Genomic DNA, 23745 nt, shown 5'->3' with positions numbered 1-23745 from the left:
GTTATGACAAACATTTCTGGCTTACTGTTTAGATTGTGCGTACGCAGAAACTTAAAAAACTTATATTCTGTGTCAATTTTTTGAAAAATGTTATCAACAAATGTGTCCAGCTCATGGAACTCTTGCTGTTTTTCAGGTGATAAGGTGAAAATGCTTTGTATGCAGATTCAATTGGCGAAATTATCTTATACTTTGTAAAAATTCCAGAATTTTGTTTTCTAGCCATATTCGATTTAGCATGAAAACTTAATAAGAATTTGATAACATTTTTGTTGATAGTATTTTTCAAAAAATTCATATTAATTTCATTATTTCTTAAATTTTCTTGTACTGGTATTACATTATTATTATTAATAGCTACTTGCACATAATTGACAATATCTTCCTCTTGCACATGACTTTTTTTTGTGGAGGTTGCTCTAATAAGTTTTCGCTATGAGATAGAGATCGATGCTGTAATATATGTTTCTTAAATGTAAAAAAATTTTGATAAGTTCTTTGGCATTGTGTAGTACCACGGAACTTGCATTTGTAACAATATGAATTTGACGTTTTATGTTCATTTTTTAAATGGCTCAATAAATTTTCTGGTATTTCATACATTTTTTCGCAAATAAAGCAAATATGTGTAAACGTTCGATTTTCAACGTTCATTGTTTTTTTTTTTTTTTAATAATATTAATAAAATTTTGAACTTTCGAAACTTTAGTTTTTGATGGAATTTCATAAATATATTCCTGCAAGAACGTCCATACATATTTACTTTTTGCTGAATATTTTAAATCGAAAACAAAACACATTTTCACGACTGCGCCGCTAGTAACGTATGTACTTTGTATATAGAGCCATTTAAATAAACGGAAAATTCTTTTAAATTATTCACGTCTTCACCAACAACAATAACTTTGGGTTGCACCGACAACTTCTCCTCTAACGCTGAAACTGTGATTGTATCTTCCATGTGCTTAAAATTGTTAATATTTACTAAATGCACCATCATGTCCTTCTGCGCTTCCGATATAGTGGGCTTGTGAGTTTTGGATAGTCGCGGTGGTAAAATTACTGCATGCAGAAGGTTAAAAATTTGAAATTGTGTTGTATCTGCGAAATAAAATAAAGGAGAATTTCATTATATGTTATCTTTTTAAAATGACTGAAACTCTTTACCTGACGACCAATTTGAGCATTTATTCAATGTATCGAAGAGGTTCATGTTGAGTTTGTCTTTGATTAGTGAGGGGAAAATTTTGCACACGTCTGCTACAAATGTCTCAATTTTCTCAAATAATAAATTTGATTTGTTTGGGTAGAGGGTCTGGAAATCAATGTTTATTAAATCTAAACCATTAAGGTCCTTGTAACTCCTAATGCAGAGTTTTATTCTATTTTTGACTCCGATAATCCGATATTTCCGCCTTAACATATTCTCCATAAGCTGATTTCCTCCATGCAGCGTTTCGATGTGAGCGCTTCGAATAATATTCCCTGCTAACCTTGACTTCTGGATGAGGATTGGATGCTTGTGATTATAGGGCAATGATGAAAATTCAAGCCTCCCACCAACTCTCATTATACCATTTTGGTCTAGTTGTGGGTGCAATGCCGCTATTTTGCTCCGATGATTCACTATTCCAGAATTTTTCAATTGTTTTATTTCCGCCGACCACTCGTGTCCTTGATGTCATTTTATAATTTTAATCTCCGCTTCTTCTATCTCTTCTGATGTCAGGTGTTCTACTTTTGTTCGTATTCCCTTCAGGCCTTTATAAAGCGGAGAATATAAGCCATTACTCGTTTCTGCTTCATATATGATGAGAATTTCATTATTTTTCATAGATGTAATTTTCTTCCTGGGATATTTTCATCGTCGCAACAAATGCTTCATCTGGTTTACTATCAGGCCAACTTTTTTCGTCTTCCACCATCCATTCAGGTCCTTTCCACCACAATTCATTGTTTATTAAGGAGTTTGGTGGAATACCTCTCGAACCCATATCAGCTGGGTTTTCCTTCGACTTCACGTATCCCCATCTTGCATCGGGTACTCGTTCCACAATATCCATCACTCTATTTCTTATAAATTTATCTTTGTTTTTTTAGGTTTTTAATCCATGCCAATGTTATCATGGAATCATTCCATGCATAGATTGATGTAGCCGTCGTCAAAACTCCTTTAATTTTTTGCAATAGTTTCGACAGGAGATGTGCTGCACACAGTTCCAGTTTGGGTAGAGTCTTCCTATTTTTTTATTGGATTTACCTTGCTTTTTGCGGCTATTATTGTTATTTTAGACTCCACCTTGAGGTATACGACGGCTGCATATGCCTTTTCGGATGCGTCAGCAAATCCATGCAATTGAATTATACTGTTTTCTGAAATTTCAAACCATCTTGGAATTTTTGCGTTCTTAAGGACAGGAAGACTGAGCATAAACTGCTTTCACTCTATAGTCAACTTTTCCTCTAAAGGAAGATCCCACTCCAACTGTTGTTTCCACAGATTCTGAATGGAGATTTTCGCTGTTACTGTTACTGGAGTCAAACAACCCAATGGATCAAAAATCTTTGCCAGGTACGACAGGGCTAATCGTTTGGTTATCTTGTCTTCATTGTTGATCTGCATATTAAATGTAAAGATTTTCGTTGTTACTGTTACTGGAGTCAACCAACCCAATGGATCAAAAATCTTTGCCAGGTACGACAAGGCTAACCGTTTGGTTATCTTGTCTTCATTGTTGATCTGCATATTAAATGCAAAGCAATCTGTTGTCGGATTCCATTGCAGCCCCAGGGTTTTTGAACACTCATCTTCTCGAATATGCAGCACTTCGTTTTCCTCCAACCGCCTTACAGCTCTTAGTACTTCTGGTGCGTATGCAATCCTTTTTGTCAAATGGAATCCGTTAGTCTCCAGCTGCTCCGATATTTTTTTTTTGGACTGGCATGCATTCTTTTTCTGTATCATCATCCATGTAGAAATCCTCCTTGATTCTTTTCGCAATTTTCTGATCTTTACATCTATTTCCAATTTCCATTAGAGTTCTTACTGCTAGAAATGGTGCTGAAGCGGTTCCGTATGTAACTGTGGTGAGTTTATACTGCCGAATTGGCTCGGACTTACAACTCCTCCAAAGGATATATTGGTAATCCTGATCTTGCTCTGCTACTTTTATCTGTCTAAACATTTTCTCGACATCTGCACAGATGACAAATTTCCACGATCTCCACTTTGTAATGATGCCCAACGTGCAGGATGCCATTCAAGGCCTTCCCATTCGATGTTTTCGCCGAAGCATCAAATACCACCCTCACTTTTGTGGTTAGACTAGTTTCTCTTAATACTACTTGATGTGGCATATAATATTTGGCTTGTTGTCATTGATCCACTTTCACCATGTGTTCCATTGATATGAGTTCGTTAATCGTTTTCTCATACTCCGTTTTTAACTCAGTACTCTCTTCGAGCCTTTTTTCCAAGCTTAAATATCTTGTCATTGCTCTTTTGTATGATTCTCCTAAATACTTTTCTTCAGTAAATGGCAAGCGAACGATGAATCTGCCTGTTTGTCTACGCGGGTCGTCTCTTCGTATAATTTAAGACAATAGTCATTTTCCTCGATGGTTTGTTCATCTGCAATTTCCTCTAACTCCCAAAACCGCTCAATTGTTGTTGTGGCCGCAGACCTTTTATTATTACTTGGCTTCATTAAAATTGTTCCAGAAAGGATCCAGCCCAATTTGGTGTTTTGTCCCACAATTTGCTCATCATGTCGAACTCCTTCTTCCAATATCTGTGAGAATAGGTCAGCACCAATTACTATGTCAATTCTCTCTGGCTTGTTGAAATCTGGATCTGCCTCCACATCATATTGGAACCTCTGGCCTGGATGCGCTGAAGTTATTGTTTGAAAAAACTAACGCCTCGGCTACAATTTTAGTACTACTCACAAATCTCGGTCGAATTTCCACCGTCACCTTTGATGTTGCCACTCCAACTTCTGTTTCCCCTAGGCCATGTAACTTAATTTCGGCTTTCTTCTTTGGTAGCTGCAATAGTTGGGCCACATCCTCTGAAATTGAAGTAATTTGCGACCCTTGATCTATCAGGGCTCTCAGAGTCACAAACTCTCCCTGCAATGTCTTTACCCGCACTTGGGCTGTTTCTTGAAGTACATTTGCTGTTGCATTGGTATTCATTGTTTTCATATTGTTCCTTTTTTCCAAATGCATTATTGTTATATGATTCCTTCCGCACTCCTGACATTTCATTTCACTGTAGCATTATTTTTCTTTTCCATGATTCAGGCATTTGAAACATATTTGCGCTGACCTTGCCCTATCGTATCTTTCCCGCGAATCCAATGACGAAAATTTTCTGCAATATGCGATCTCATGTCCTGATATTTTGCAAAACTTGCATAATTTTTTCTCCGCCACATCTGTCGATCTTTCTTCTTACTTGTATGTTGCCATATTGAAATGTTTTCTGCTTGTTGATGCATCCAGTGCTTGGTATTGTTGTTCCAGAAATTTTATAACATCGGATAGTTTCTGGATTTCTTTTGACTTCTTCACATTTTGTTCATATAGTATAAGGCCGTCTTTATCAGCTTCCGTATTATTACTCTTGACGAAATTGGGTCAGCATGATCCAATGGCCTGCATACTTTCATTCACGTTATCTAGTAAATGTCTTATATTTGATGCTGACTGGCTGTTAATATTTGGATGGTCTAGAATTCTATCCACTAATTTTGTGAATAGAATTCTTTTGTTGCCGTACCGGTTTTCCAATAATTCCCAGGGCGCTTTATAATTTGATTCTGTCACTTACAGGTGTTGAACTATACGATACGCCTCTCCTTTCAAATTAGTCTTTAGGTAGTATAGTTTTTGTACCTCTGATAGCTTGGAATTTCCGTCGATCATTTTTTTAAACACTTTACCAGAAAAACATGGTATTTGTACACGATGTAGTTCCACAGCCATATTATTGTCTTGAACCTCGTCTATCCGTTTTATAACATCCTGCATCTTCTTTTCAAAATTGTTTTCAATGTCTTCATACTCGACGTCAATTTCTCCATAGTCTTCCCCATGTACAACTGAAAGTTGTAAATGCAGATGCTTAATCTCGTCGAATTGTTTTTCCCATGAGGTCTTCATATACTCCAAAGCGTATCTAGTAACGTCAACCAACTCGGTTTCTAACGCTTCAGTCAGTTTATTAACTTTTTCCCTAAATTGAAATAGGAAAATTGCCCAAAGGGTCTTTTCGAATATCGTGTTTTCAAAAGGTATTTTCAAATATTTCTTTTGCTCTGTGGTCTTAGTTATACTTTGTATTGTTTTTTCTTTTGTGCCCCTGTGGTCTTTATAATTTGCCCCTGTGGTCTTTGTTATATTTTATATTGTTTTTTTTTTTCCTGTGGTTTTCACAGTTTGCCCCTGTGGTCTTTATAGTTTGCCCCTATGGTCTTTATAGTTCGTTCTTGTGGTCTTTATAGTTTGCCTCTGTGGTCTTTATAGTTTGCCCCTGTGGTCTTTATAGTGTGCCTTGTGGTCTATGTAGTTTATCCCTGTGGTCTTTATAGTTTGCCCGTGTGGTCTTTGTAGTTTGCCCCTGTGGTATTTGTAGTTTGCCCCTGTGGTCTTTATAGTTTGCCCCTATGGTCTTTATAGTTTGCCCCTGTAGTCTTTATAGTTTGCCCCTGTCGTCTTTATAGTTTTCCCCTGTGGTCTTTATAGTGTGCCTTGTGGTCTATGTAGTTTGCCCCTGTGGTGTTTATAGTTTGCCCGTGTGGTCTTTGTAGTTTGCCCCTGTGGTATTTGTAGTTTGCCCCTGTGGTCTTTGTAGTAAATTATATTTTACGGCCGCTGGTTCTTATTATCAAAGGACCAATGCTTAGTTGAGAAGGAAAGAGCAACCTTTATGTTCGGATGTAGATTCGATTCTGATTTTATTCCACAATTTTTATTTCTTAATAGCTACCTGCACTCATCTAACTTAGCCTACTTCAGTTCTAATAATGCCTATCATCAATGCACACAAGGGTTTGTTTTGTCCAACACACAGTGTTGCCAGTATTTTTCTGCCGCTCGTCCCCAAAATCAGAAAACGTTTTCCCCAAATCTCCTCAAATTTGATTCAATTTCCTCAAAAAGAATCCCTAAGCATTTAACTAAAAACGAACGGTTACCCCGTTTATTTGAACAAATATTTGACATAGAATTCAATTCATATACTAGTTTATCTTTATACATGTAAAATAACAAATAAATATAACATTTTAATTTCGTAGCCTAGTGTTTTCAAAGTTGCTATGCAACCACGTCAAAAACTTCAAATTCCAAATCGTCAGCATTTTAAGTCTCATTTGATTTATATAAATTCTTATAATTAAAAAGCTTAAACTTTTTTTGGTAGGCTCAACATTTTTGCAGCAAATGAATTTATTGGAAAATTGAGTATTTATTCTCAAAAAAGCTTCCAACAAATCATACTGCATTTTATTTCTAAGTTTGGCTTTCACTGAGAAAATATTATAAAAATAAAAAATATATTATATAATAAGAAAATACTCGTTCTACACATGCATTGATGGTTGGCACCATGGCTCAATAAAAAGGTTGTTTAACTTCAAATAAACTAGAAAAATGCAACTCTGTGCTTGGGTCTTTTAATGTCAAATAGACTTTTAAATATGCAATAGTTGGTTTTGTTTACTTTTCATTTTTAACAAAATGCTTATATTGGGGAGAACCGGTAAAAATTTTGGGGTATTCCACAAGACTGAATCTATAATAGTAAAGGGTGATTTTTTTGATGTTAGGATTTTCATGCATTAGTATTTCACAGATCACGTGGGATTTCAGACATGGTGTCAAAGAGAAAGATGCTCAGTATGCTTTGACATTTCATCATGAATAGACTTACTAACGAGCAACGCTTGCAAATCATTGAATTTTATTACCAAAATCAGTGTTCGGTTCGAAAAGTTGGCAGAAAATCCGCTTTTTTATCGACAAATTTTGTTCAGCGATGAGGCTCATTTCTGGTTGAATGGCTACGTAAATAAGCAAAATTGCCGCATTTGGAGTGAAGAGCAACCAGAAGCCGTTCAAGAACTGCCCATGCATCCCGAAAAATGCACTGTTTGGTGTGGTTTGTACGCTGGTGGAATCATTGGACCGTATTTTTTCAAAGATGCTGTTGGACGCAACGTTACGGTGAATGGCGATCGCTATCGTTCGATGCTAACAAACTTTTTGTTGCCAAAAATGGAAGAACTGAACTTGGTTGACATGTGGTTTCAACAAGATGGCGCTACATGCCACACAGCTCGCGATTCTATGGCCATTTTGAGGAAAAACTTCGGTGAACAATTCATCTCAACAAATGGACCGGTAAGTTGGCCACCAAGATCATGCGATTTGACGCCTTTAGACTATTTTTTGTGGGGCTACGTCAAGTCTAAAGTCTACAGAAATAAGCCAGCAACTATTCCAGCTTTGGAAGACAACATTTCCGAAGAAATTCGGGCTATTCCGGCCGAAATGCTCGAAAAAGTTGCCCAAAATTGGACTTTCCGAATGGACCACCTAAGACGCAGCCGCGGTCAACATTTAAATGAAATTATCTTCAAAAAATAAATGTCATGGACCAATCTAACGTTTCAAATAAAGAACCGATGAGATTTTGCAAATTTTATGCGTTTTTTTTTAAAAAAGTTATCAAGCTCTTAACCAATCACTCTTTAGGATAAGGTATTTTTCCTAAAATTGTACAATGTGTTGCCCTTAAAGAAGAAAATATGCATTTATTTTGCAACCGATTTTAAAATAATAATTTCAGTTTATTGTATTTTTTATTCAAAACAAAACACACACACGCACAAAATGAGTATATGTTTTGACAGAATAATACCTTAATACCTTCTGTAATTGTGCCATGGTTGGCACCTTCTATGTAAAACAATCATGCAACTTTTAGCACTTTCAATGCATATATCAATGTAACTGCAACCGAGACTCTTTTTCCAAATCGCAATGTGTATGTGTTATAGGCAAACACAGAGTATGGAAAGATATAACCATAGACAAATTAGGTATAGACTAAAAAGTTGTCTCATCAGTGCTCTTCGAAAAAAGTGTTTCAATAGATGTCGTTCATGTGTGAGAGAGGTTCAGTAGACTCACTCAATTCTCTCAAAATACAAAATATTGAATATTTTTATGATTCTTTATTATTTATCAATTAAAAACGAAACAGTGACTTTGTTTACTTTTACATTATCCAAATATGTCGTGAAATATAAAAATATAGAACTTAAATAGCAGAAAACTGAATAAAATGTTTTCGAAGTCGAGTGACTTCACTAGCCCTGAGTGACTTGACTGGCCCAAGATCAACAATAGTGACATCTGACGGAAGGGGAAATTTTAAAACTTTTTAGTCTATACCTTTATTTGTGTATGATATAACTAGATAGCATATCCATTTCTTATATCTGGTATAAATTATTACAACTTTGCCTGGTTAGTGGGGAACGTATTTTGTTGATGTAACATAAATGTAAATATCAAAATAAGTAAGGCAGTTAGAATTTTTATTGCAAAAAAATCCTCACAAATTCCCCAATTTAAAAAAAAATCTCCACTAAATCCTTAAGTCCCCAATTCGAAAAAAATATCCCCTTTTTGGGGAAAATTCCTCAATACTGGCAACACTGCCAACGGAAGAGGTGGCATTTCTTTATGCTGCCTAGTGACTGCATTGCTATCTTTGTGTGTGGATATTTTCAAATTCTTTATTATCAGCGCACACACAAAGATTTTATTGCCTTTCGGATTTTCCCATACTATACAATGCACTAACGCTTGGTCATATATTACTCAGGCACTTATCATTACATGAACATAAAAACTTTTCCTAAAAACACATCTTATCGCTGAACATACACATTTATCATAAACATACAAGATTCTATATTATTCTAAATCAATAGCAATTCATATAGGAAGATTACACTAATTCTGTTCATATGAACATCGGTTTATAAAAGTTATGTACCCTATAAAGTATGTTAAAGAGTTCACATCTTTTTTGGAGGCTTTTCTCACATTTTACAAATAACCGAAAGAAAATTTGAGTCAAATCGGCCAAGCAATTCTCAACTGTATTGTTTGTATTGTTTCAAATTTGGTATATGAAGTTCGTAATGGATGCTACAGCCTATGACAGGAGATTATCTGTGCAGGTCCACGTGTTCGTATTGCCCTTATATAACAGCACCTCCCTACATTCGGTATTTTAATGATTTTTTTAACGGTACCTCCCGATATTCGGTATATTGATGATTTTAGCGGCATTATTCACCGGAATTGTTTCAAAGTTGGTATATGAAGTTCGTAATGGATGCTACAGCCTATGACAGGAGATTATCTGTGCTGGTCCACGTCTTCGTATAGCCCCTATATAACGGTACCTCCCGATATTCGGTATTTTGATGATATAAGCGACATCATTTACCGAAATTGTTTCAAATTTGGTATTTGAAGTTCGTAATGGAGACTACATTCTAAGACAGAAAATTGTCTGTGCAGGTCCACGTCTTCGTATAGCCCCCATATAACGGTACCTCCCGATGTTTGGTACTTTGCTGATTTTAGCGACATCATTCACCGGAATTATTTCAAACTTGGTATTTGAAGTTCGTAATGGATTCTACAGCCTATGACAGTTGATTGTCTGTACAGGTCCGCGTGTTCGTATATAACATATAACAGCACCTCGCTATATTCGGTATTTTAATGATTTTAGCGACATTTTTCACCGGAATTGTTTAAAATTTGGCATTTGAAGTTCGTAATGGATACTACAGCCCAAGACAAAAATTGTCTGTGCAGGTCCACGTCTACGTATAGCCGATATAGCATTATTACCGATCTTTTTTTGAGTTTCCAATTTGAATATTGTAATGACTTATAGCAAATGTTATCTATGCAGGTCCATGTTGTCGTATAGACTCTAATATAACAGCTACATTCGGTATTTGTAAGATAAAAGAATTTTTAACGGATTTTATTGTTTTTGATAATTGCCAAATTCGTTCCAAATTGTGGAGGGTATTCAAAGTTCGTCCCGGCCGAACTTACAGCTTTTTTGACTTGTTGGCTATTTAATTTACTATTCTTCTCCATTATGCATAGCCCCAATTTTGATGCTTTGAGAAGTATTTTTATACCCTCCACCATACTATGGAGGGTATATTCATTTTGTCATTCCGTTTGTAACTCCTCGAAATACTCATGTCAGACCCAACAAAGTATATATATTCTTGATCAGCGTAAAATTCTAAGGCGATTTAGCCATGTCCGTCTGTCTGTCTGTGTGTCTGTCTGTCTGTCTGTCCGTCTGTCTGTCTGTCTGTCTGTTGTAATCACGCTATCTTTCGAACAAATTGAGATAGAAGGCTAAAATTTTGCACACATGTATATTTTGCCAGTAGGCAGGTTAAGTTCGAAAATGGGCCATGTAGGTCCAAGTTATCATATAGCCCCCATATAATGGTACCTCCCGATATTTGGTATTTTGATGATTTTAGCGACATTATTCATCGGAATTGTTTCAAATTTGGCATTTGAAGTTCGTAATGGATACTACATCGTAAGCCAAAAATGAGCCATGTAGGTCCACGTATTCATATAGTCCCCATATAAAGGTACCCGCCGATATTCGGGATTTTAATGATTTTAGCGACATTGTTTACCGGAATCGTTTCAAATTTGGTATTTGAAGTTTGTAATGGATACTAAATCCTAAGTCAAAAAATGAGCCATGTAGGTCCACGTCTTCGTATAGCCCCCATATAAGGATACCGATTTTCGGTATTTTGATGATTTAAACGACATTATTTAGCGAAATCGTTCCAAATTTGGTATTTGAAGTTCGTAATGGATACTACGGCCTAAGACAGAAAATTTTCTGTGCAGGTCCACATCTTCATATAGCCCCATATACCGTACCCCCCGATATTCGGTATTTTGATGATTTTAGGGACATTATTTATTGTTTCAAATTTCGCATGTGAAGTTCGTAATGGATACTTCAGCCCATGCCAGAAAATTGTCTGTGCAGGTCCAAGTTTTCGAATAGCCCCCATATAACGGTACCCCCCCCCCCCCCCCCCATATTCGGTATTTTAATGATTTTAACTTCATTAAAAACAGATTTTTCTTCAAGTTTCACATTTAAATTATTGTAACAACTTATGACAAAATATGCCTATGCAGGCCCACGTCGTCGTATAAGCACTCGGTATTCTTAAGATTTTAACAGAATTTTTAACGGATTTTATTTTTTGGAAATTGCCAAATTTGTACCAAATGGTGGAGGGTATTAAAAGTTCGGCCCGGCCGAACTTACAGCTTTTTTACTTGTTTTTTTTTTTATCAAAATTGCATGGAATATATGCAAAATTTCTCGATTTTGTTTGTATAAGAATTTTTGATTCCAAATGGCATTGTGCAACAGATCTATATAAAATTCCTTATCAAAATAGAAAATGCAAGTTTTTCACTTCCGCGATTTTTCTAGAGGCTTTTCTCGAAATGTTCATTCATGAAAACATTTCCACTTTAATTACAAATAACCAAAAGAAGCAGTTCAGGCCAAGCAGTTCTCAACTGATGTGTTACTATATTTCGATATGACTTATAATTATCTACACCAAAAAAATTATGTAGGTAATGCCAAATGATTTGTCATTTGGCCCAAATGATTCCGCTCTTGATTATTGCTCAAGAACGGAAGCTGTTGGGATAACAGTACCGAGACTGTCATTTGGTGAAGAGAAATATGTAGGTAATGACAACAGCGAAACAGTTGTGCCAAATGCAAATGTAATTGATTTTTCAACTGTTTGAGTAGGTAATAACAACAATTTTGCTCTTGTTATACTGTGAAGCTAGTTTTCTCAATTTTTTGAAAGCGCTAATAACATTTTTGCTTTTAATATTCTGTTAAATAATTCTCACAATTTTTTAAGAGTGCAGCCTTTGAATAATTGTAAACAATAGTTTTTTGACGGCTTTGTTCTTGAAAAATTGTAATTCTGTTTTTTATGACAATTTTTGGAAAATAAAAAAGCATTTTTTTTTTTATTTTTGTTTCTAATTTTTATTAAAATGTAATTATTCTTATATTGCTATTCAACATGTTTTCTCTAGCCGAGAACTTAAAATTATTTATATTTACAACATGAAAGGCATTACTAGCATTTTTTATTTCATACGATTGATATTTTTGTAAGAATACAGTTTCATTTTCTTGTAATACTAAATAAATATCCGATTCTTCTTCAAAAAATATCAGTAATATTTTCATTATCATATCATTAAACTTAACATATGAATTTTCTTCGAATACATGACCTCTATATTTAACACTCTTAATTCTAAAAACTTAAGTTTTTGTAAAGGATATGTTTTTAAGTCAGTCTCGATTTTTTTTTAAATCTGAAAAATAGCAAGCACAGAAAACATTTTCGACCAAACAGTGCGAAAAATATAAGCTATGTTTTATTACTAATGACAATGGTATATTTTTCCTGGATGTGATAACATGACTGTATTGTTTTGAAACTTGGTGCTTGCCCTCAAAACGGAAATTCCATAAATGCTTAAGAGGCCCTAACTTTTTAATTACCATCGCATAGTGTACCATGAAATGGTGTTTTGGCTTTAGAGTATCTTTAAACAAATGAATATAGAGTTCATGATGTTTCGATATCAAATCTCCGAGCAACTGCAATTTTTCATCGTTAAATTCCTCTTCTTTAATTAAATTCTCAATACGAATAAATATTATTAAAAACGTATAAACAGCATCGTTCTCGTCTATTAAATCGCCAATTAATAATAAAATGATATGCAAGAAAGTTTTCATCTCTGAAGCATTAATTTTAAAATTTCCAGTTTTGATGTGATGTTTTTTTATTGCTGAACTAATATTTCCAACTAGCTTTGGACCATAATGAAACATTTGCTTTCTATAATTGAACGCATCTAACGAAAAAAGTTTCTTTTCATATAAAATAATTTAATGTTTTGCTGAGATTGTATTCAGCGACTCCAAGATAAATGTCATGCATAATGTCGCATGCAATATTGTCCGTTACATGAAAATCTCGAACACTATTCCAGATGGAATTTTCAACAACTGCTGTATTGTTGTCGATAGATGCGCATTCTTCTGCATACGTGTTTTTGTTACGAATTTTTTCGTTTTTTTCAAAAGAATCTTTCTGGCACTCTGTCTTTTTACTTGTGCCTATTCTGCAGTAGTTGTTACTATTAAAACTTTTTGTGTATCCTAAAATTTCGTTGAGGCCAAAAAAATGAATCTTAATTTCTTTTCCATTAAAAAAAGACATCGATAACATCATCCGCTAATTCCTGCAAAATTGCAATTAAACGTTGTAAACTCATGTGGTTACCAAAATTTTTCATATCATCTGAATTTATATAGCCAAATATGAATATGTTATTTAAATGTGCTACATGGTGTTGTGGAACTACTGGTATTGTATAATAAATACCACACACAGACTTTGGGTGCGATCCTAATGCATAATTGATTTGGAATGCATCGAAATATAAAAATAATGGAAATATTATTTTATTTTGATGTGATTGCAGTTTGGTTTGCCACAACTCAACTTTAATGAAATGGTTAATATTTGAGGAATTATTAATATTTTCTATGTTTTCAAATGTTTTTTTCAAAATATCCGGTGATTCAAAATAGGCCTTTAACTGAAATTTTATGTCACTAAAACAGCCTTGGATTACATTTTCTTTTAACGTTGGACATCCATTCACGAAAACTTCATCCAGCTGTTCAGTTATGACAAACATTTCTGGCTTACTGTTTAGATTGTGCGTACGCAGAAACTTAAAAAACTTATATTCTGTGTCAATTTTTTGAAAAATGTTATCAACAAATGTGTCCAGCTCATGGAACTCTTGCTGTTTTTCAGGTGATAAGGTGAAAATGCTTTGTATGCAGATTCAATTGGCGAAATTATCTTATACTTTGTAAAAATTCCAGAATTTTTTTTCTAGCCATATTCGATTTAGCATGAAAACTTAATAAGAATTTGATAACATTTTTGTTGATAGTATTTTTCAAAAAATTCATATTAATTTCATTATTTCTTAAATTTTCTTGTACTGGTATTACATTATTATTATTAATAGCTACTTGCACATAATTGACAATATCTTCCTCTTGCACATGACTTTTTTTTGTGGAGGTTGCTCTAATAAGTTTTCGCTATGAGATAGAGATCGATGCTGTAATATATGTTTCTTAAATGTAAAAAAATTTTGATAAGTTCTTTGGCATTGTGTAGTACCACGGAACTTGCATTTGTAACAATATGAATTTTTTCGCAAATAAAGCAAATATGTGTAAACGTTCGATTTTCAACGTTCATTGTTTTTTTTTTTTTTTTGAATAATATTAATAAAATTTTGAACTTTCGAAACTTTAGTTTTTGATGGAATTTCATAAATATATTCCTGCAAGAACGTCCATACATATTTACTTTTTGCTGAATATTTTAAATCGAAAACAAAACACATTTTCACGACTGCGCCGCTAGTAACGTATGTACTTTGTATATAGAGCCATTTAAATAAACGGAAAATTCTTTTAAATTATTCACGTCTTCACCAACAACAATAACTTTGGGTTGCACCGACAACTTCTCCTCTAACGCTGAAACTGTGATTGTATCTTCCATGTGCTTAAAATTGTTAATATTTACTAAATGCACCATCATGTCCTTCTGCGCTTCCGATATAGTGGGCTTGTGAGTTTTGGATAGTCGCGGTGGTAAAATTACTGCATGCAGAAGGTTAAAAATTTGAAATTGTGTTGTATCTGCGAAATAAAATAAAGGAGAATTTCATTATATGTTATCTTTTTAAAATGACTGAAACTCTTTACCTGACGACCAATTTGAGCATTTATTCAATGTATCGAAGAGGTTCATGTTGAGTTTGTCTTTGATTAGTGAGGGGAAAATTTTGCACACGTCTGCTACAAATGTCTCAATTTTCTCAAATAATAAATTTGATTTGTTTGGGTAGAGGGTCTGGAAATCAATGTTTATTAAATCTAAACCATTAAGGTCCTTGTATCTTGGCCAATTTTTGAAAACATTGTCAAGATTGTCTTTGGACTCCTGCATCCTCAACTTCTATGTTTCTTCCCATATTTTTTTTTAAATTTGCTGGTGTGTTGAACTGCAGAAATGACTTCTGTTTTAAAAATTCATCGTAGTTCGGATTGTCCTTACAGTTTTCGATTCTGATTTTCTTTGGTGGCAATTCTTTCGATATGTGGGCTTTTTGTTTGTTTTGTACGTGTTGAAGTACCTGTCATATAACTTTCCTGACGGTCTTATATTTTGCGAACGTGGAATATAATACGTGGCCTCTACCTCAGTTGGAAATAATTCAACGATCGCTTTTGCATGTGTCGCAATTGATACTGTTCCACAACTAATCGAGCAATTATCGTCTGGTCAGCCTCTCTTAAAACTTTGCTAATCGCAAAATGTCTAGTATGTCTTGCCCAGCAATCGTTGAAATTAGTACTTTTTTCAAATCAATTTCTGAACTTTGTACCTTATAAGTTCCATCACTGCTGTCCAATAAAACAACGTTAATGTAAATTTCAAGGGCTACTGTACTACAAAATGCACAACACAAACTTCACGAACCAAAGAAAAAACGAAGCAAAAAAAAGTGCCAAACCGCTAGCTGTGCGGTTGTTTACTTTTAATGCGTGTTGTTGCTAATGTATGTGCGTGCTTTGCTTTCGAATGCTTTGTGTTGTTATTCTAAGACTCAACTGTTCTTTGTGTTGTGTATAAAAAAATGCACTTATCGTGCTCTTAGATTTCCATTTTTCAAATTTTTCCCGAAAAATAAGTTTTTCTCCTAGCATGTGTCGCTCAAAAAACACTTTGTCTATGTCACTATTATTTAATAGTTTGAAAGTATCAATACAATTAATACCGCACTCTTTAAATAATAACTGACTGTCGGCATTCATGCCCCACTGATATTCCTGATATTCAGTCATGCTTTAACTTAGGCTGCAAAATATCAACTGAACTGAATTTACATTAGAAGAAATAAATCATCTGTTTCTGACATTGGCTTGTTACAACAAAAAAAATGAAGATGGAAGATAACAGCAAAGTTGTTAAAAGGCTGTTGGTTTTACGTACATCGCTCTTGGAAGCGTTAAAGAAATACAGCAGAAAACAAAGAGAAAAAATGAAAAATGGAAGATATCAGCAAAGTTGTTAAAAGGCTGTTGCTTTTACCTACATCGCTCTTGGAAGCGTTAAACAACAACAATTTACACTGATTATAAAATAAACAGTCTCGACTAAAGTCTGTTAACAGCGCCACTATTATTTTTTTAAATGTAAAGCAGTTGAGGCAAGGGGTTTTTTAATGTTTCAACTATTTTTTCGCTACAGTTTTTTGACAGTCTTTCGCAGTTAGATTAACAGCGTTTTATTTTTTCAGTGTATATATAAATGTAAGTTGTGTTAGTTACTACGCTTATAACTTAAGAACCGCTGGACTGATTTTAACGATTCACACAAATTCGGAATTGTCTCCTCTCCGAAAAGGATAATATCCAAAAAATCGCGTAAAAATGTGATATATTAAAATTAGAAAAGTGTTTGGCTTGCTTGTTTGGGATACCATAGTATTTTGTTGTTGCAAAATCGTCAGGCAAAATCCCATTATTGTTGTTTTTATAAAAACAACGTTTGTTTATGAGTGGAGAACGATGGTAATGTTTACCAGGGGGTAAGGCAGGGAATACCTAGGTTTCGGAAAGAGCCACCAATCCTCATCAGTTCCCTTGTTTCTTGTCTGGGATATTCTCCCCAGAAGTTATTTTAAAAAATAACTTCTATGACAAAAAACATTTTTTACCCAAGTGACGAGATCGTAAGCTCAATATGGTATCCCAAACAAGCAAGCCAAACACTGTTCTATTAATAGACACAGGCACGGTCGACGAAGGGGTTTTTGTTGTAACAGACAAAACAAACTTACATGGTTATGTTACATCGTTCAGGTTGAACGAAAGCATAACAAGTGGAGAAAGATGTAAATGTTTATAAGTGCGGTTGTAAGATTTAGAAGATTTTCCAAAAGAATTTTAGTTTTATGTAATTCTTTTGTTCCTCTTCTATTGAGATTACGATCTCGTCACTTGGGTAAAAAATGTTTTTTGTCATAGAAGTTATTTTTTAAAATAACTTCTGGGGAGAATATCCCAGACAAGAAACAAGGGAACTGATGAGGATTGGTGGCTCTTTCCGAAACCTAGGTATTCCCTGCCTTACCCCCTGGTAAACATTACCATCGTTCTCCACTCATAAACAAACATTGTTTTTATAAAAACAAAAATAATGGGATTTTGCCTGACGATTTTGCAACAACAAAATACTATGGTATCCCAAACATGCAAGCCAAACACTGTTCTATTAATAGACACAGGCACGGTCGACGAAGGGGTTTTTGTTGTAACAGACAAAACAAACTTAGATGGTTATGTTACTTCGTTCAGGTTGAACGAAAGCATAACAAGTGGAGAAAGATGTAAATGTTTATAAGTGCGGTTATAAGATTTAGAAGATTTTCCAAAAGAATTTTAGTTTTATGCAATTCTTTTGTTCCTCTTCTATTGAGCTTACGATCTCGTCACTTGGGTGAAAAATGTTTTTTGTCATAGAAGTTATTTTTTAAAATAACTTCTGGGGAGAATATCCCAGACAAGAAACAAGGGAACTGATGAGGATTGGTGGCTCTTTCCGAAACCTAGGTATTCCCTGCCTTACCCCCTGGTAAACATAACCATCGTTCTCCACTCATAAACAATCGTTGTTTTAATAAAAACAACAATAATGTGATTTTGCCTGACGATTTTGCAACAACAATATATTAAAATTTTCATTTTGACTTTTCAAATGTACAATAGTAATGTTTTATTTAGCATGATTTTTTTCTAATTTTGACTTACTTTTTTTTTAATTTACATTTGTAGTGTTTTTATATTTTATTTTTGAATTCGAATATTAATACCAATTTATTTAATTGACCTGATTTCTTGAGAACTGAAATTGATGGCGGGTTACATGGAAGTGTAGTACCGAATTATGTGGTGGCGAAACGGAATAGATGATATCGAAATAATTTAACGCGGTCACACCAAAGATAAAAGATAATTACTTTTTCAAAATGGCAAAAAATCATGAACAAGAGATCTCATTACATTGCTGTAAAAAATCAGCGAACAAGTTAAAGATTTTTTCAATTTGTTATTCCTTTTTTGTCAATTTTTTTCAATTTGTATTATCATATTGAATTCAGTGGATTTTTTGTGAACAAAATGAAGAATAATATTTCACCATATACAATTTTTAACCAAAAAAAAAAAAATGAAATAAGTGCGAAATAGGATGTTAACGACATCTACCCTTCAACTCCAGGGCCTACATCATGGTTCAGCTGGGACTTTTAGTAAGAAAAGGTTTTACATCCTTCCAGAAATTCTTCCCAAACATTCAAAATACCTTAAATCGCTTTTGCAGGTCTTTATATCGATCATAACTCACGGATATGGGAACAACCCGATTTCATATTTATATAACCATCTTTGATTTAAGCTATTTTTGGGGTCTTGGCCACTTTTTTCATTTTTTGGGCCTTATTTGGCATTTTTGTTTCTAAGGGGATAGAGAACCTCTTCGCATACAATTTGAAATTTCCAGAGTAGGGCCCATATTGGTCTTGACCAATTGATTGTGGAAACATGAACAAATTACAAATATAAGAAAGTAGCACGGGACGAATATTTGTTGAATCATCATTGAATTATACTATGATGAAAATATGGACTTTAAGGGGTCTCCAACTTACAATTTAAATGGCAAATAAAATTAATTCCCATCTTATCATTCTGCTCTCAATTATGAGGTGGATAAAACTATTTTTACTTATTTAAATCACGCGAAATGCTATGACATGCTATATTGTTCTGCTATATTTTTGATTTGGCCTCTATTTGTCATCTTGGATTATAAGGGGTAGAAGAAAGTTTTCAATGTAGGTCGATGTTTCGGAGTAGTGCCCATATAAAGAAGGTACCATATTTCAAAGAATTTGGCTAATAATGTGTATTAGGGGGGTGAAAATCTAAGTACTAATGGGTTTAAAAAAGTAATTATTTTTGGCTATTCTTAAATTACTGCTCATTTGACTGTAAGATTTTAACCATATTAAAAATTTTAACCATTTGTATAGCACGTCCACACAGTTGAAGCCCGCGGTTTAAATATTGAATGGGTACAGGTATTTTAAAACACTTTTAATCGACCTGTACGTGAACACTTATATCAGTCATATCTAGACAAAAACTACGGGCCGGCAACGCGGACCGGGCCAGCTAGTTTGAAATATTTTGTTCTTCTTTTTCTAAAATCTCAAATTACCAACATGTGAGGAATTTGAAAGGGGCTATATCAATTGAGTGGGTGGGGAATATTGTATGTATGGAATATATGCAAATTTTCTCGATTTTGTTTGTATAAGAATTTTCGATTCCAAATGGCATTGTGCAAAAGATCTATATAAAATTCCTTATCAAAATAGAAAATTCAAGTTTTTCACTTCCGCGATTTTCCTAGAGGCTTTTCTCAAAATGTTCATTCATAAAAACATTTTCACTATAATTACAAATAACCAAAAGAAGCAGTTCAGGCCAAACAGTTCTCAACTGATGTGTTACTATATTTCGATATGACTTATAATTATTTGAAATATTTTGTTCTTCTTTCTAAAATCTCAAATTACCAACATTTGAGGAATTTGAAAGGGACTATATCATTTGAGGGGGGGCTATATCACAATGTAGACCAACCTGATACATATTTTGTACAAATGATTCCTCTTGTAACCCACCCCTATGACTGTATCAAATTTAAAACTCTATCGTAACTTTTGCGGAGTATAGGGCAAAATATTTGCGGCTCTTTGTGTTGGGTTAAACTATATAAAATGGACCCTAAAAACGTTTGACCCGAAAACCCCCTCTTGAGATTTTTATCTACCAACCGAAAAATTTCCCAAGTGTAATTACTGACGATAGCGCATAGTCCCCGTATAACGTTACATATGAGTTAAGGTTACTTTAAAGGGTTATTATTATTTAGGTTTTTAACTCTGAAATGAAAAGATCTGGCTGAAAAATAGGATCAGGGGTTTTGAAACACTATAAATCGCCCGATACGTGAACCTGTATTGACATTTTTGCGATGCGTACTTATTTCTATTTAGTCGAGTCATCATTTATACTTAAAACTGTGTCACTTATGTGAGGCGGATCTGCGAATTATTATACTTTAAAAAGTATGTATTAAAGACTAAAACTACGGGCCGGCAACGCGGACTGGGCCAGCTATTCTTTGTTGTAATCACCAGAGATGGCTATTTTGCACTATATTTTTAGTGGACTAATAATTAAGAAAAATTGCACTAAATTAGTGGTATTTCATAAAAATAGCACTAAATTTGTGCTATTGAAAAATAATCAAATTTTATGGGTATGTACTATATATTTTATGGATTGTTGTTCGCTATTCCCTTCAGTAAACTTCATGATATTTGATATAATACTTATATACATTGTGTTTTTTATTGGTTTCGCTAAAATTTAGTGGCAGTGATTTTTTTTTTTTTTTGAAATTTCACTAAATTTAATGGTAGTGCTATTAAAATTTCACTACCACTAAGCTTTTAGCACTACCACTAATTATTTAATTCTTAGTGCACTAAAAATTTTGTTCAATATACCCAACCCTGGTAATCACGTTATCTTTCGAATGAATTGAGATAGAAGGCTATAATTTTACACACATGTGTTTTTGGTCAGTGTGCAGGTTAAGTTCGTAAATTTTTAAATTGGTCATGTCCGCCCACGTTTTCGTATTTTGATGATTTTAGCGACATTATAGGCCGGAATTGTTTCTAATTTCGTATTGGAAGATCTATGGCAGAAAATTGTCTATACAGGTCCAGGTCTTCGTATACCCCACATGTAACCTCCCATTTTTCGGTACCACCGGTGCCTAATCCATCTTGGAAGAGGAGCTTCACCACCAGCTTCCATGAAATTAGAATTATCACATTCAAGTAAGGTATGTCCAGGATTCGTGCAAGACCAAAACGCGAAAAGTGCCAAAAGCCCCTATTGCTGGATGTTTAATATTAAATTCAACGCAGCACTCTTGAGAACTCCAGGACTCAATCGTATGCCGCCAGACAAGGCAATTGTAGGTCATGTTAGACCACATCCAATGTACAACTTTGGTCTAGGCCCCAGCATTTTTGCTATTAAGCGCAATGAGACCTTTTTGCATGCGCTCGTGGATGTTCCTGATTCAGTTAAAACGCTGGTCCAGAATTGTATTTAGCACTCAACGAAAAGTTCGGTGTTAAACCCTCTAGTAATGGTAGTCAAAATTTATCCAATTCGCGTTTTCTAGTGAATAGTACTATTTCAGTCTTTGTTTACACCCAGACTATTGTCATGGGCCCAACCAGATAACTGTACTAGTGCAACTAGCAGATATAGTTTCAAGAAATCTTTCTTTAATCGAAGTAGGCCTAAACTCCTAGTCAAAGCAGTGGTAAAGTAAAGTTAAAAGCTTTGCTAATGAAACTCTCTCCCAAGTTTGAATTGACTATTCTACTTTTTACCATCAGCAAATAGGATAGAGAAAATACAAAAGACTTGTGTGATATTATAGATCGATTTCAGCTTCACAGCGTTGAAAAGACCCCTCTTCATGGAGGAAAACTTCTAAAGTAAAGATGTCACTATTTCTTTAATGTCTTGTCTAATTCAAAAACACTATTTTTAGTTCTTCTGAATGCGCATTGATTTCTACACCAAATTCAACTATTTATAACTCGGAAATGGATTTCTATAACACTATTGTACCTGTTTCCCCCCACGTAAATGTTCCAACGTCGGCTAGTATTCAGTATCGTACAGCTCCACCACCACTTCCACCTAGAAGGAAGGAGCGAACGGAAAGTTGTGCTGATATGGCGCAGAAACGACAAGCTCCAGATGCTCCTATGGTAAGTTTGCCCTAAAATTATAGTTTTACACATGGTATTTTTGCAATTTTCTACAATTTAAGCTTCCACCAAGGGATGGTGATTTGAGCCCACCACCAATTCCACCCAGGATCAATAATCAACAATACATCTATCACTCGAATTTCCAAGGATATACAAATAACGTATCAAACACAAGTAGCCTGCTGTTGCCGAACACCAGCACCATAATGATACGTAGAAATTCAGCTATCGAAAAACGTACAGCCATGAAACCAACTGCAAAATCTTCAGCATCACCCTTAGTATTATCAAATTCCACAACAGTCTCTATTTCGTCGCCTATATCCACGTCAACTTCAAATGTACCTATTATACTGCCCCATCTAAGCCATTTATGTACGACAACTTCTTCAGATGACCAATCAATATCTCCGGCGTTGAGTTCATCTACAACATCTCCAATGACACCAATGACTCCAATATCACCACATATTCCTGCTGGATATCTGACTACTGATATATCCCATAATCAAATATGTCTTCAGAACGTTTCAAGTTCCTCCACTTTCATGTTTTCTAAGCCACCATCTTTGCCCCATCAGCGAAATCAAAACCAACAAATACAACACAATAATATCTCAGTAGGTAGTCAACCAAGATCAATATGTAAGGAGTTATGTCCAAATACAGATAGCTTACCGAAACTACCACCGAAACCTAGTCTTGGTGGAAACGTTTGTAACAACTCAGGTACGAAGCAATAACATAAACAATTATACTTAAAACAAAATTTATAATTATTTCTTTACAGAAAAGTGTACTATGTTTCCCTACCCAAGTACAAATCACGAATAATAATCTGGTGATATGATGTGGATGCAAGAAAAATTGGTATAAAACTACTAATTTGTTATGTTATTGTAAATAAAAACAAATTATTAAACGTAGTAAATGATAATAAAGTAAACTATTATTGTTAATTCTTTCAAGTATTTTTTTATAATCAAAAGTAAGTTAAATTATGAGCGTGATTTTTACAGTTGACGTGGGTAGAATGCAATCAATTTTACATCATGATCACATCTTTTACATTTGTGTTGTGGGGTAAATAAAAAGCCACTGGAATACTTTCTGACTTTGGATATAGGTGTTACAGACATGTGTTTCTTAAGCATAGCTTTTTTACATCATTATTGAATATGGCATATGGTTATATTAACACTTCATTTAACGAATTTATAATTTAAACGTATAAAAATTTTGACTTTAAAATTCGGTGATATGCAAGCAGTCAAAATTGTATCAACACTTCATTTAACGAATTTATAATTAAAACGTATAAAAAATTTGACTTAAAAATTCGGTGCAAGCAGTCAAAATTGGATAAAATGTATACGTCTTTGATGACTCTGTGTCAATTAATTTTTCTGGTGCTGTAATAATAATACACTATTTACACTATTTATATCTGTCACGGCTGTTTTGGTACAAATATGGAACTGAAATGATGTC

General features: G+C 34.2%; 2 protein-coding genes across 9 annotated transcripts in view; one reads left to right on the top strand and one right to left on the bottom strand.

Moving 5' to 3' along the window:
• LOC101893166 (protein son of sevenless) overlaps nucleotides 1-23213 on the top strand; it is a 292107-nt gene extending 268894 nt beyond the window's left edge. For all 8 annotated transcript variants that reach the window (XM_059128325.1, XM_059128326.1, XM_059128319.1 and 5 more), the window contains 3 exons: nucleotides 22029-22251; nucleotides 22314-22983; nucleotides 23045-23213. In XM_059128325.1, the coding sequence (XP_058984308.1) occupies nucleotides 22029-22251; nucleotides 22314-22983; nucleotides 23045-23088 (937 nt within the window). In that variant the 3' untranslated portion in view covers nucleotides 23089-23213. The remainder of the gene's footprint in view (nucleotides 1-22028; nucleotides 22252-22313; nucleotides 22984-23044) is intronic.
• LOC131805080 (uncharacterized) lies at nucleotides 14547-15315 on the bottom strand. Its single transcript, XM_059128327.1, has 2 exons — nucleotides 15017-15315; nucleotides 14547-14950 (listed from the first exon to the last, which is right to left on the bottom strand). Exons 1-2 carry the CDS (start codon nucleotides 15258-15260, stop codon nucleotides 14652-14654), a joined length of 543 nt encoding a protein of 180 aa, XP_058984310.1. The 5' UTR covers nucleotides 15261-15315; the 3' UTR covers nucleotides 14547-14651.
• Nucleotides 23214-23745: the final 532 nt, after the last annotated feature.

Source organism: Musca domestica, unplaced genomic scaffold (assembly GCF_030504385.1).
Source record: "Musca domestica strain aabys unplaced genomic scaffold, Musca_domestica.polishedcontigs.V.1.1 5, whole genome shotgun sequence".
In the NCBI taxonomy this organism is placed as follows: domain Eukaryota; kingdom Metazoa; phylum Arthropoda; class Insecta; order Diptera; family Muscidae; genus Musca; species Musca domestica.
This window is presented reverse-complemented; position numbering and strand designations above follow the sequence as displayed.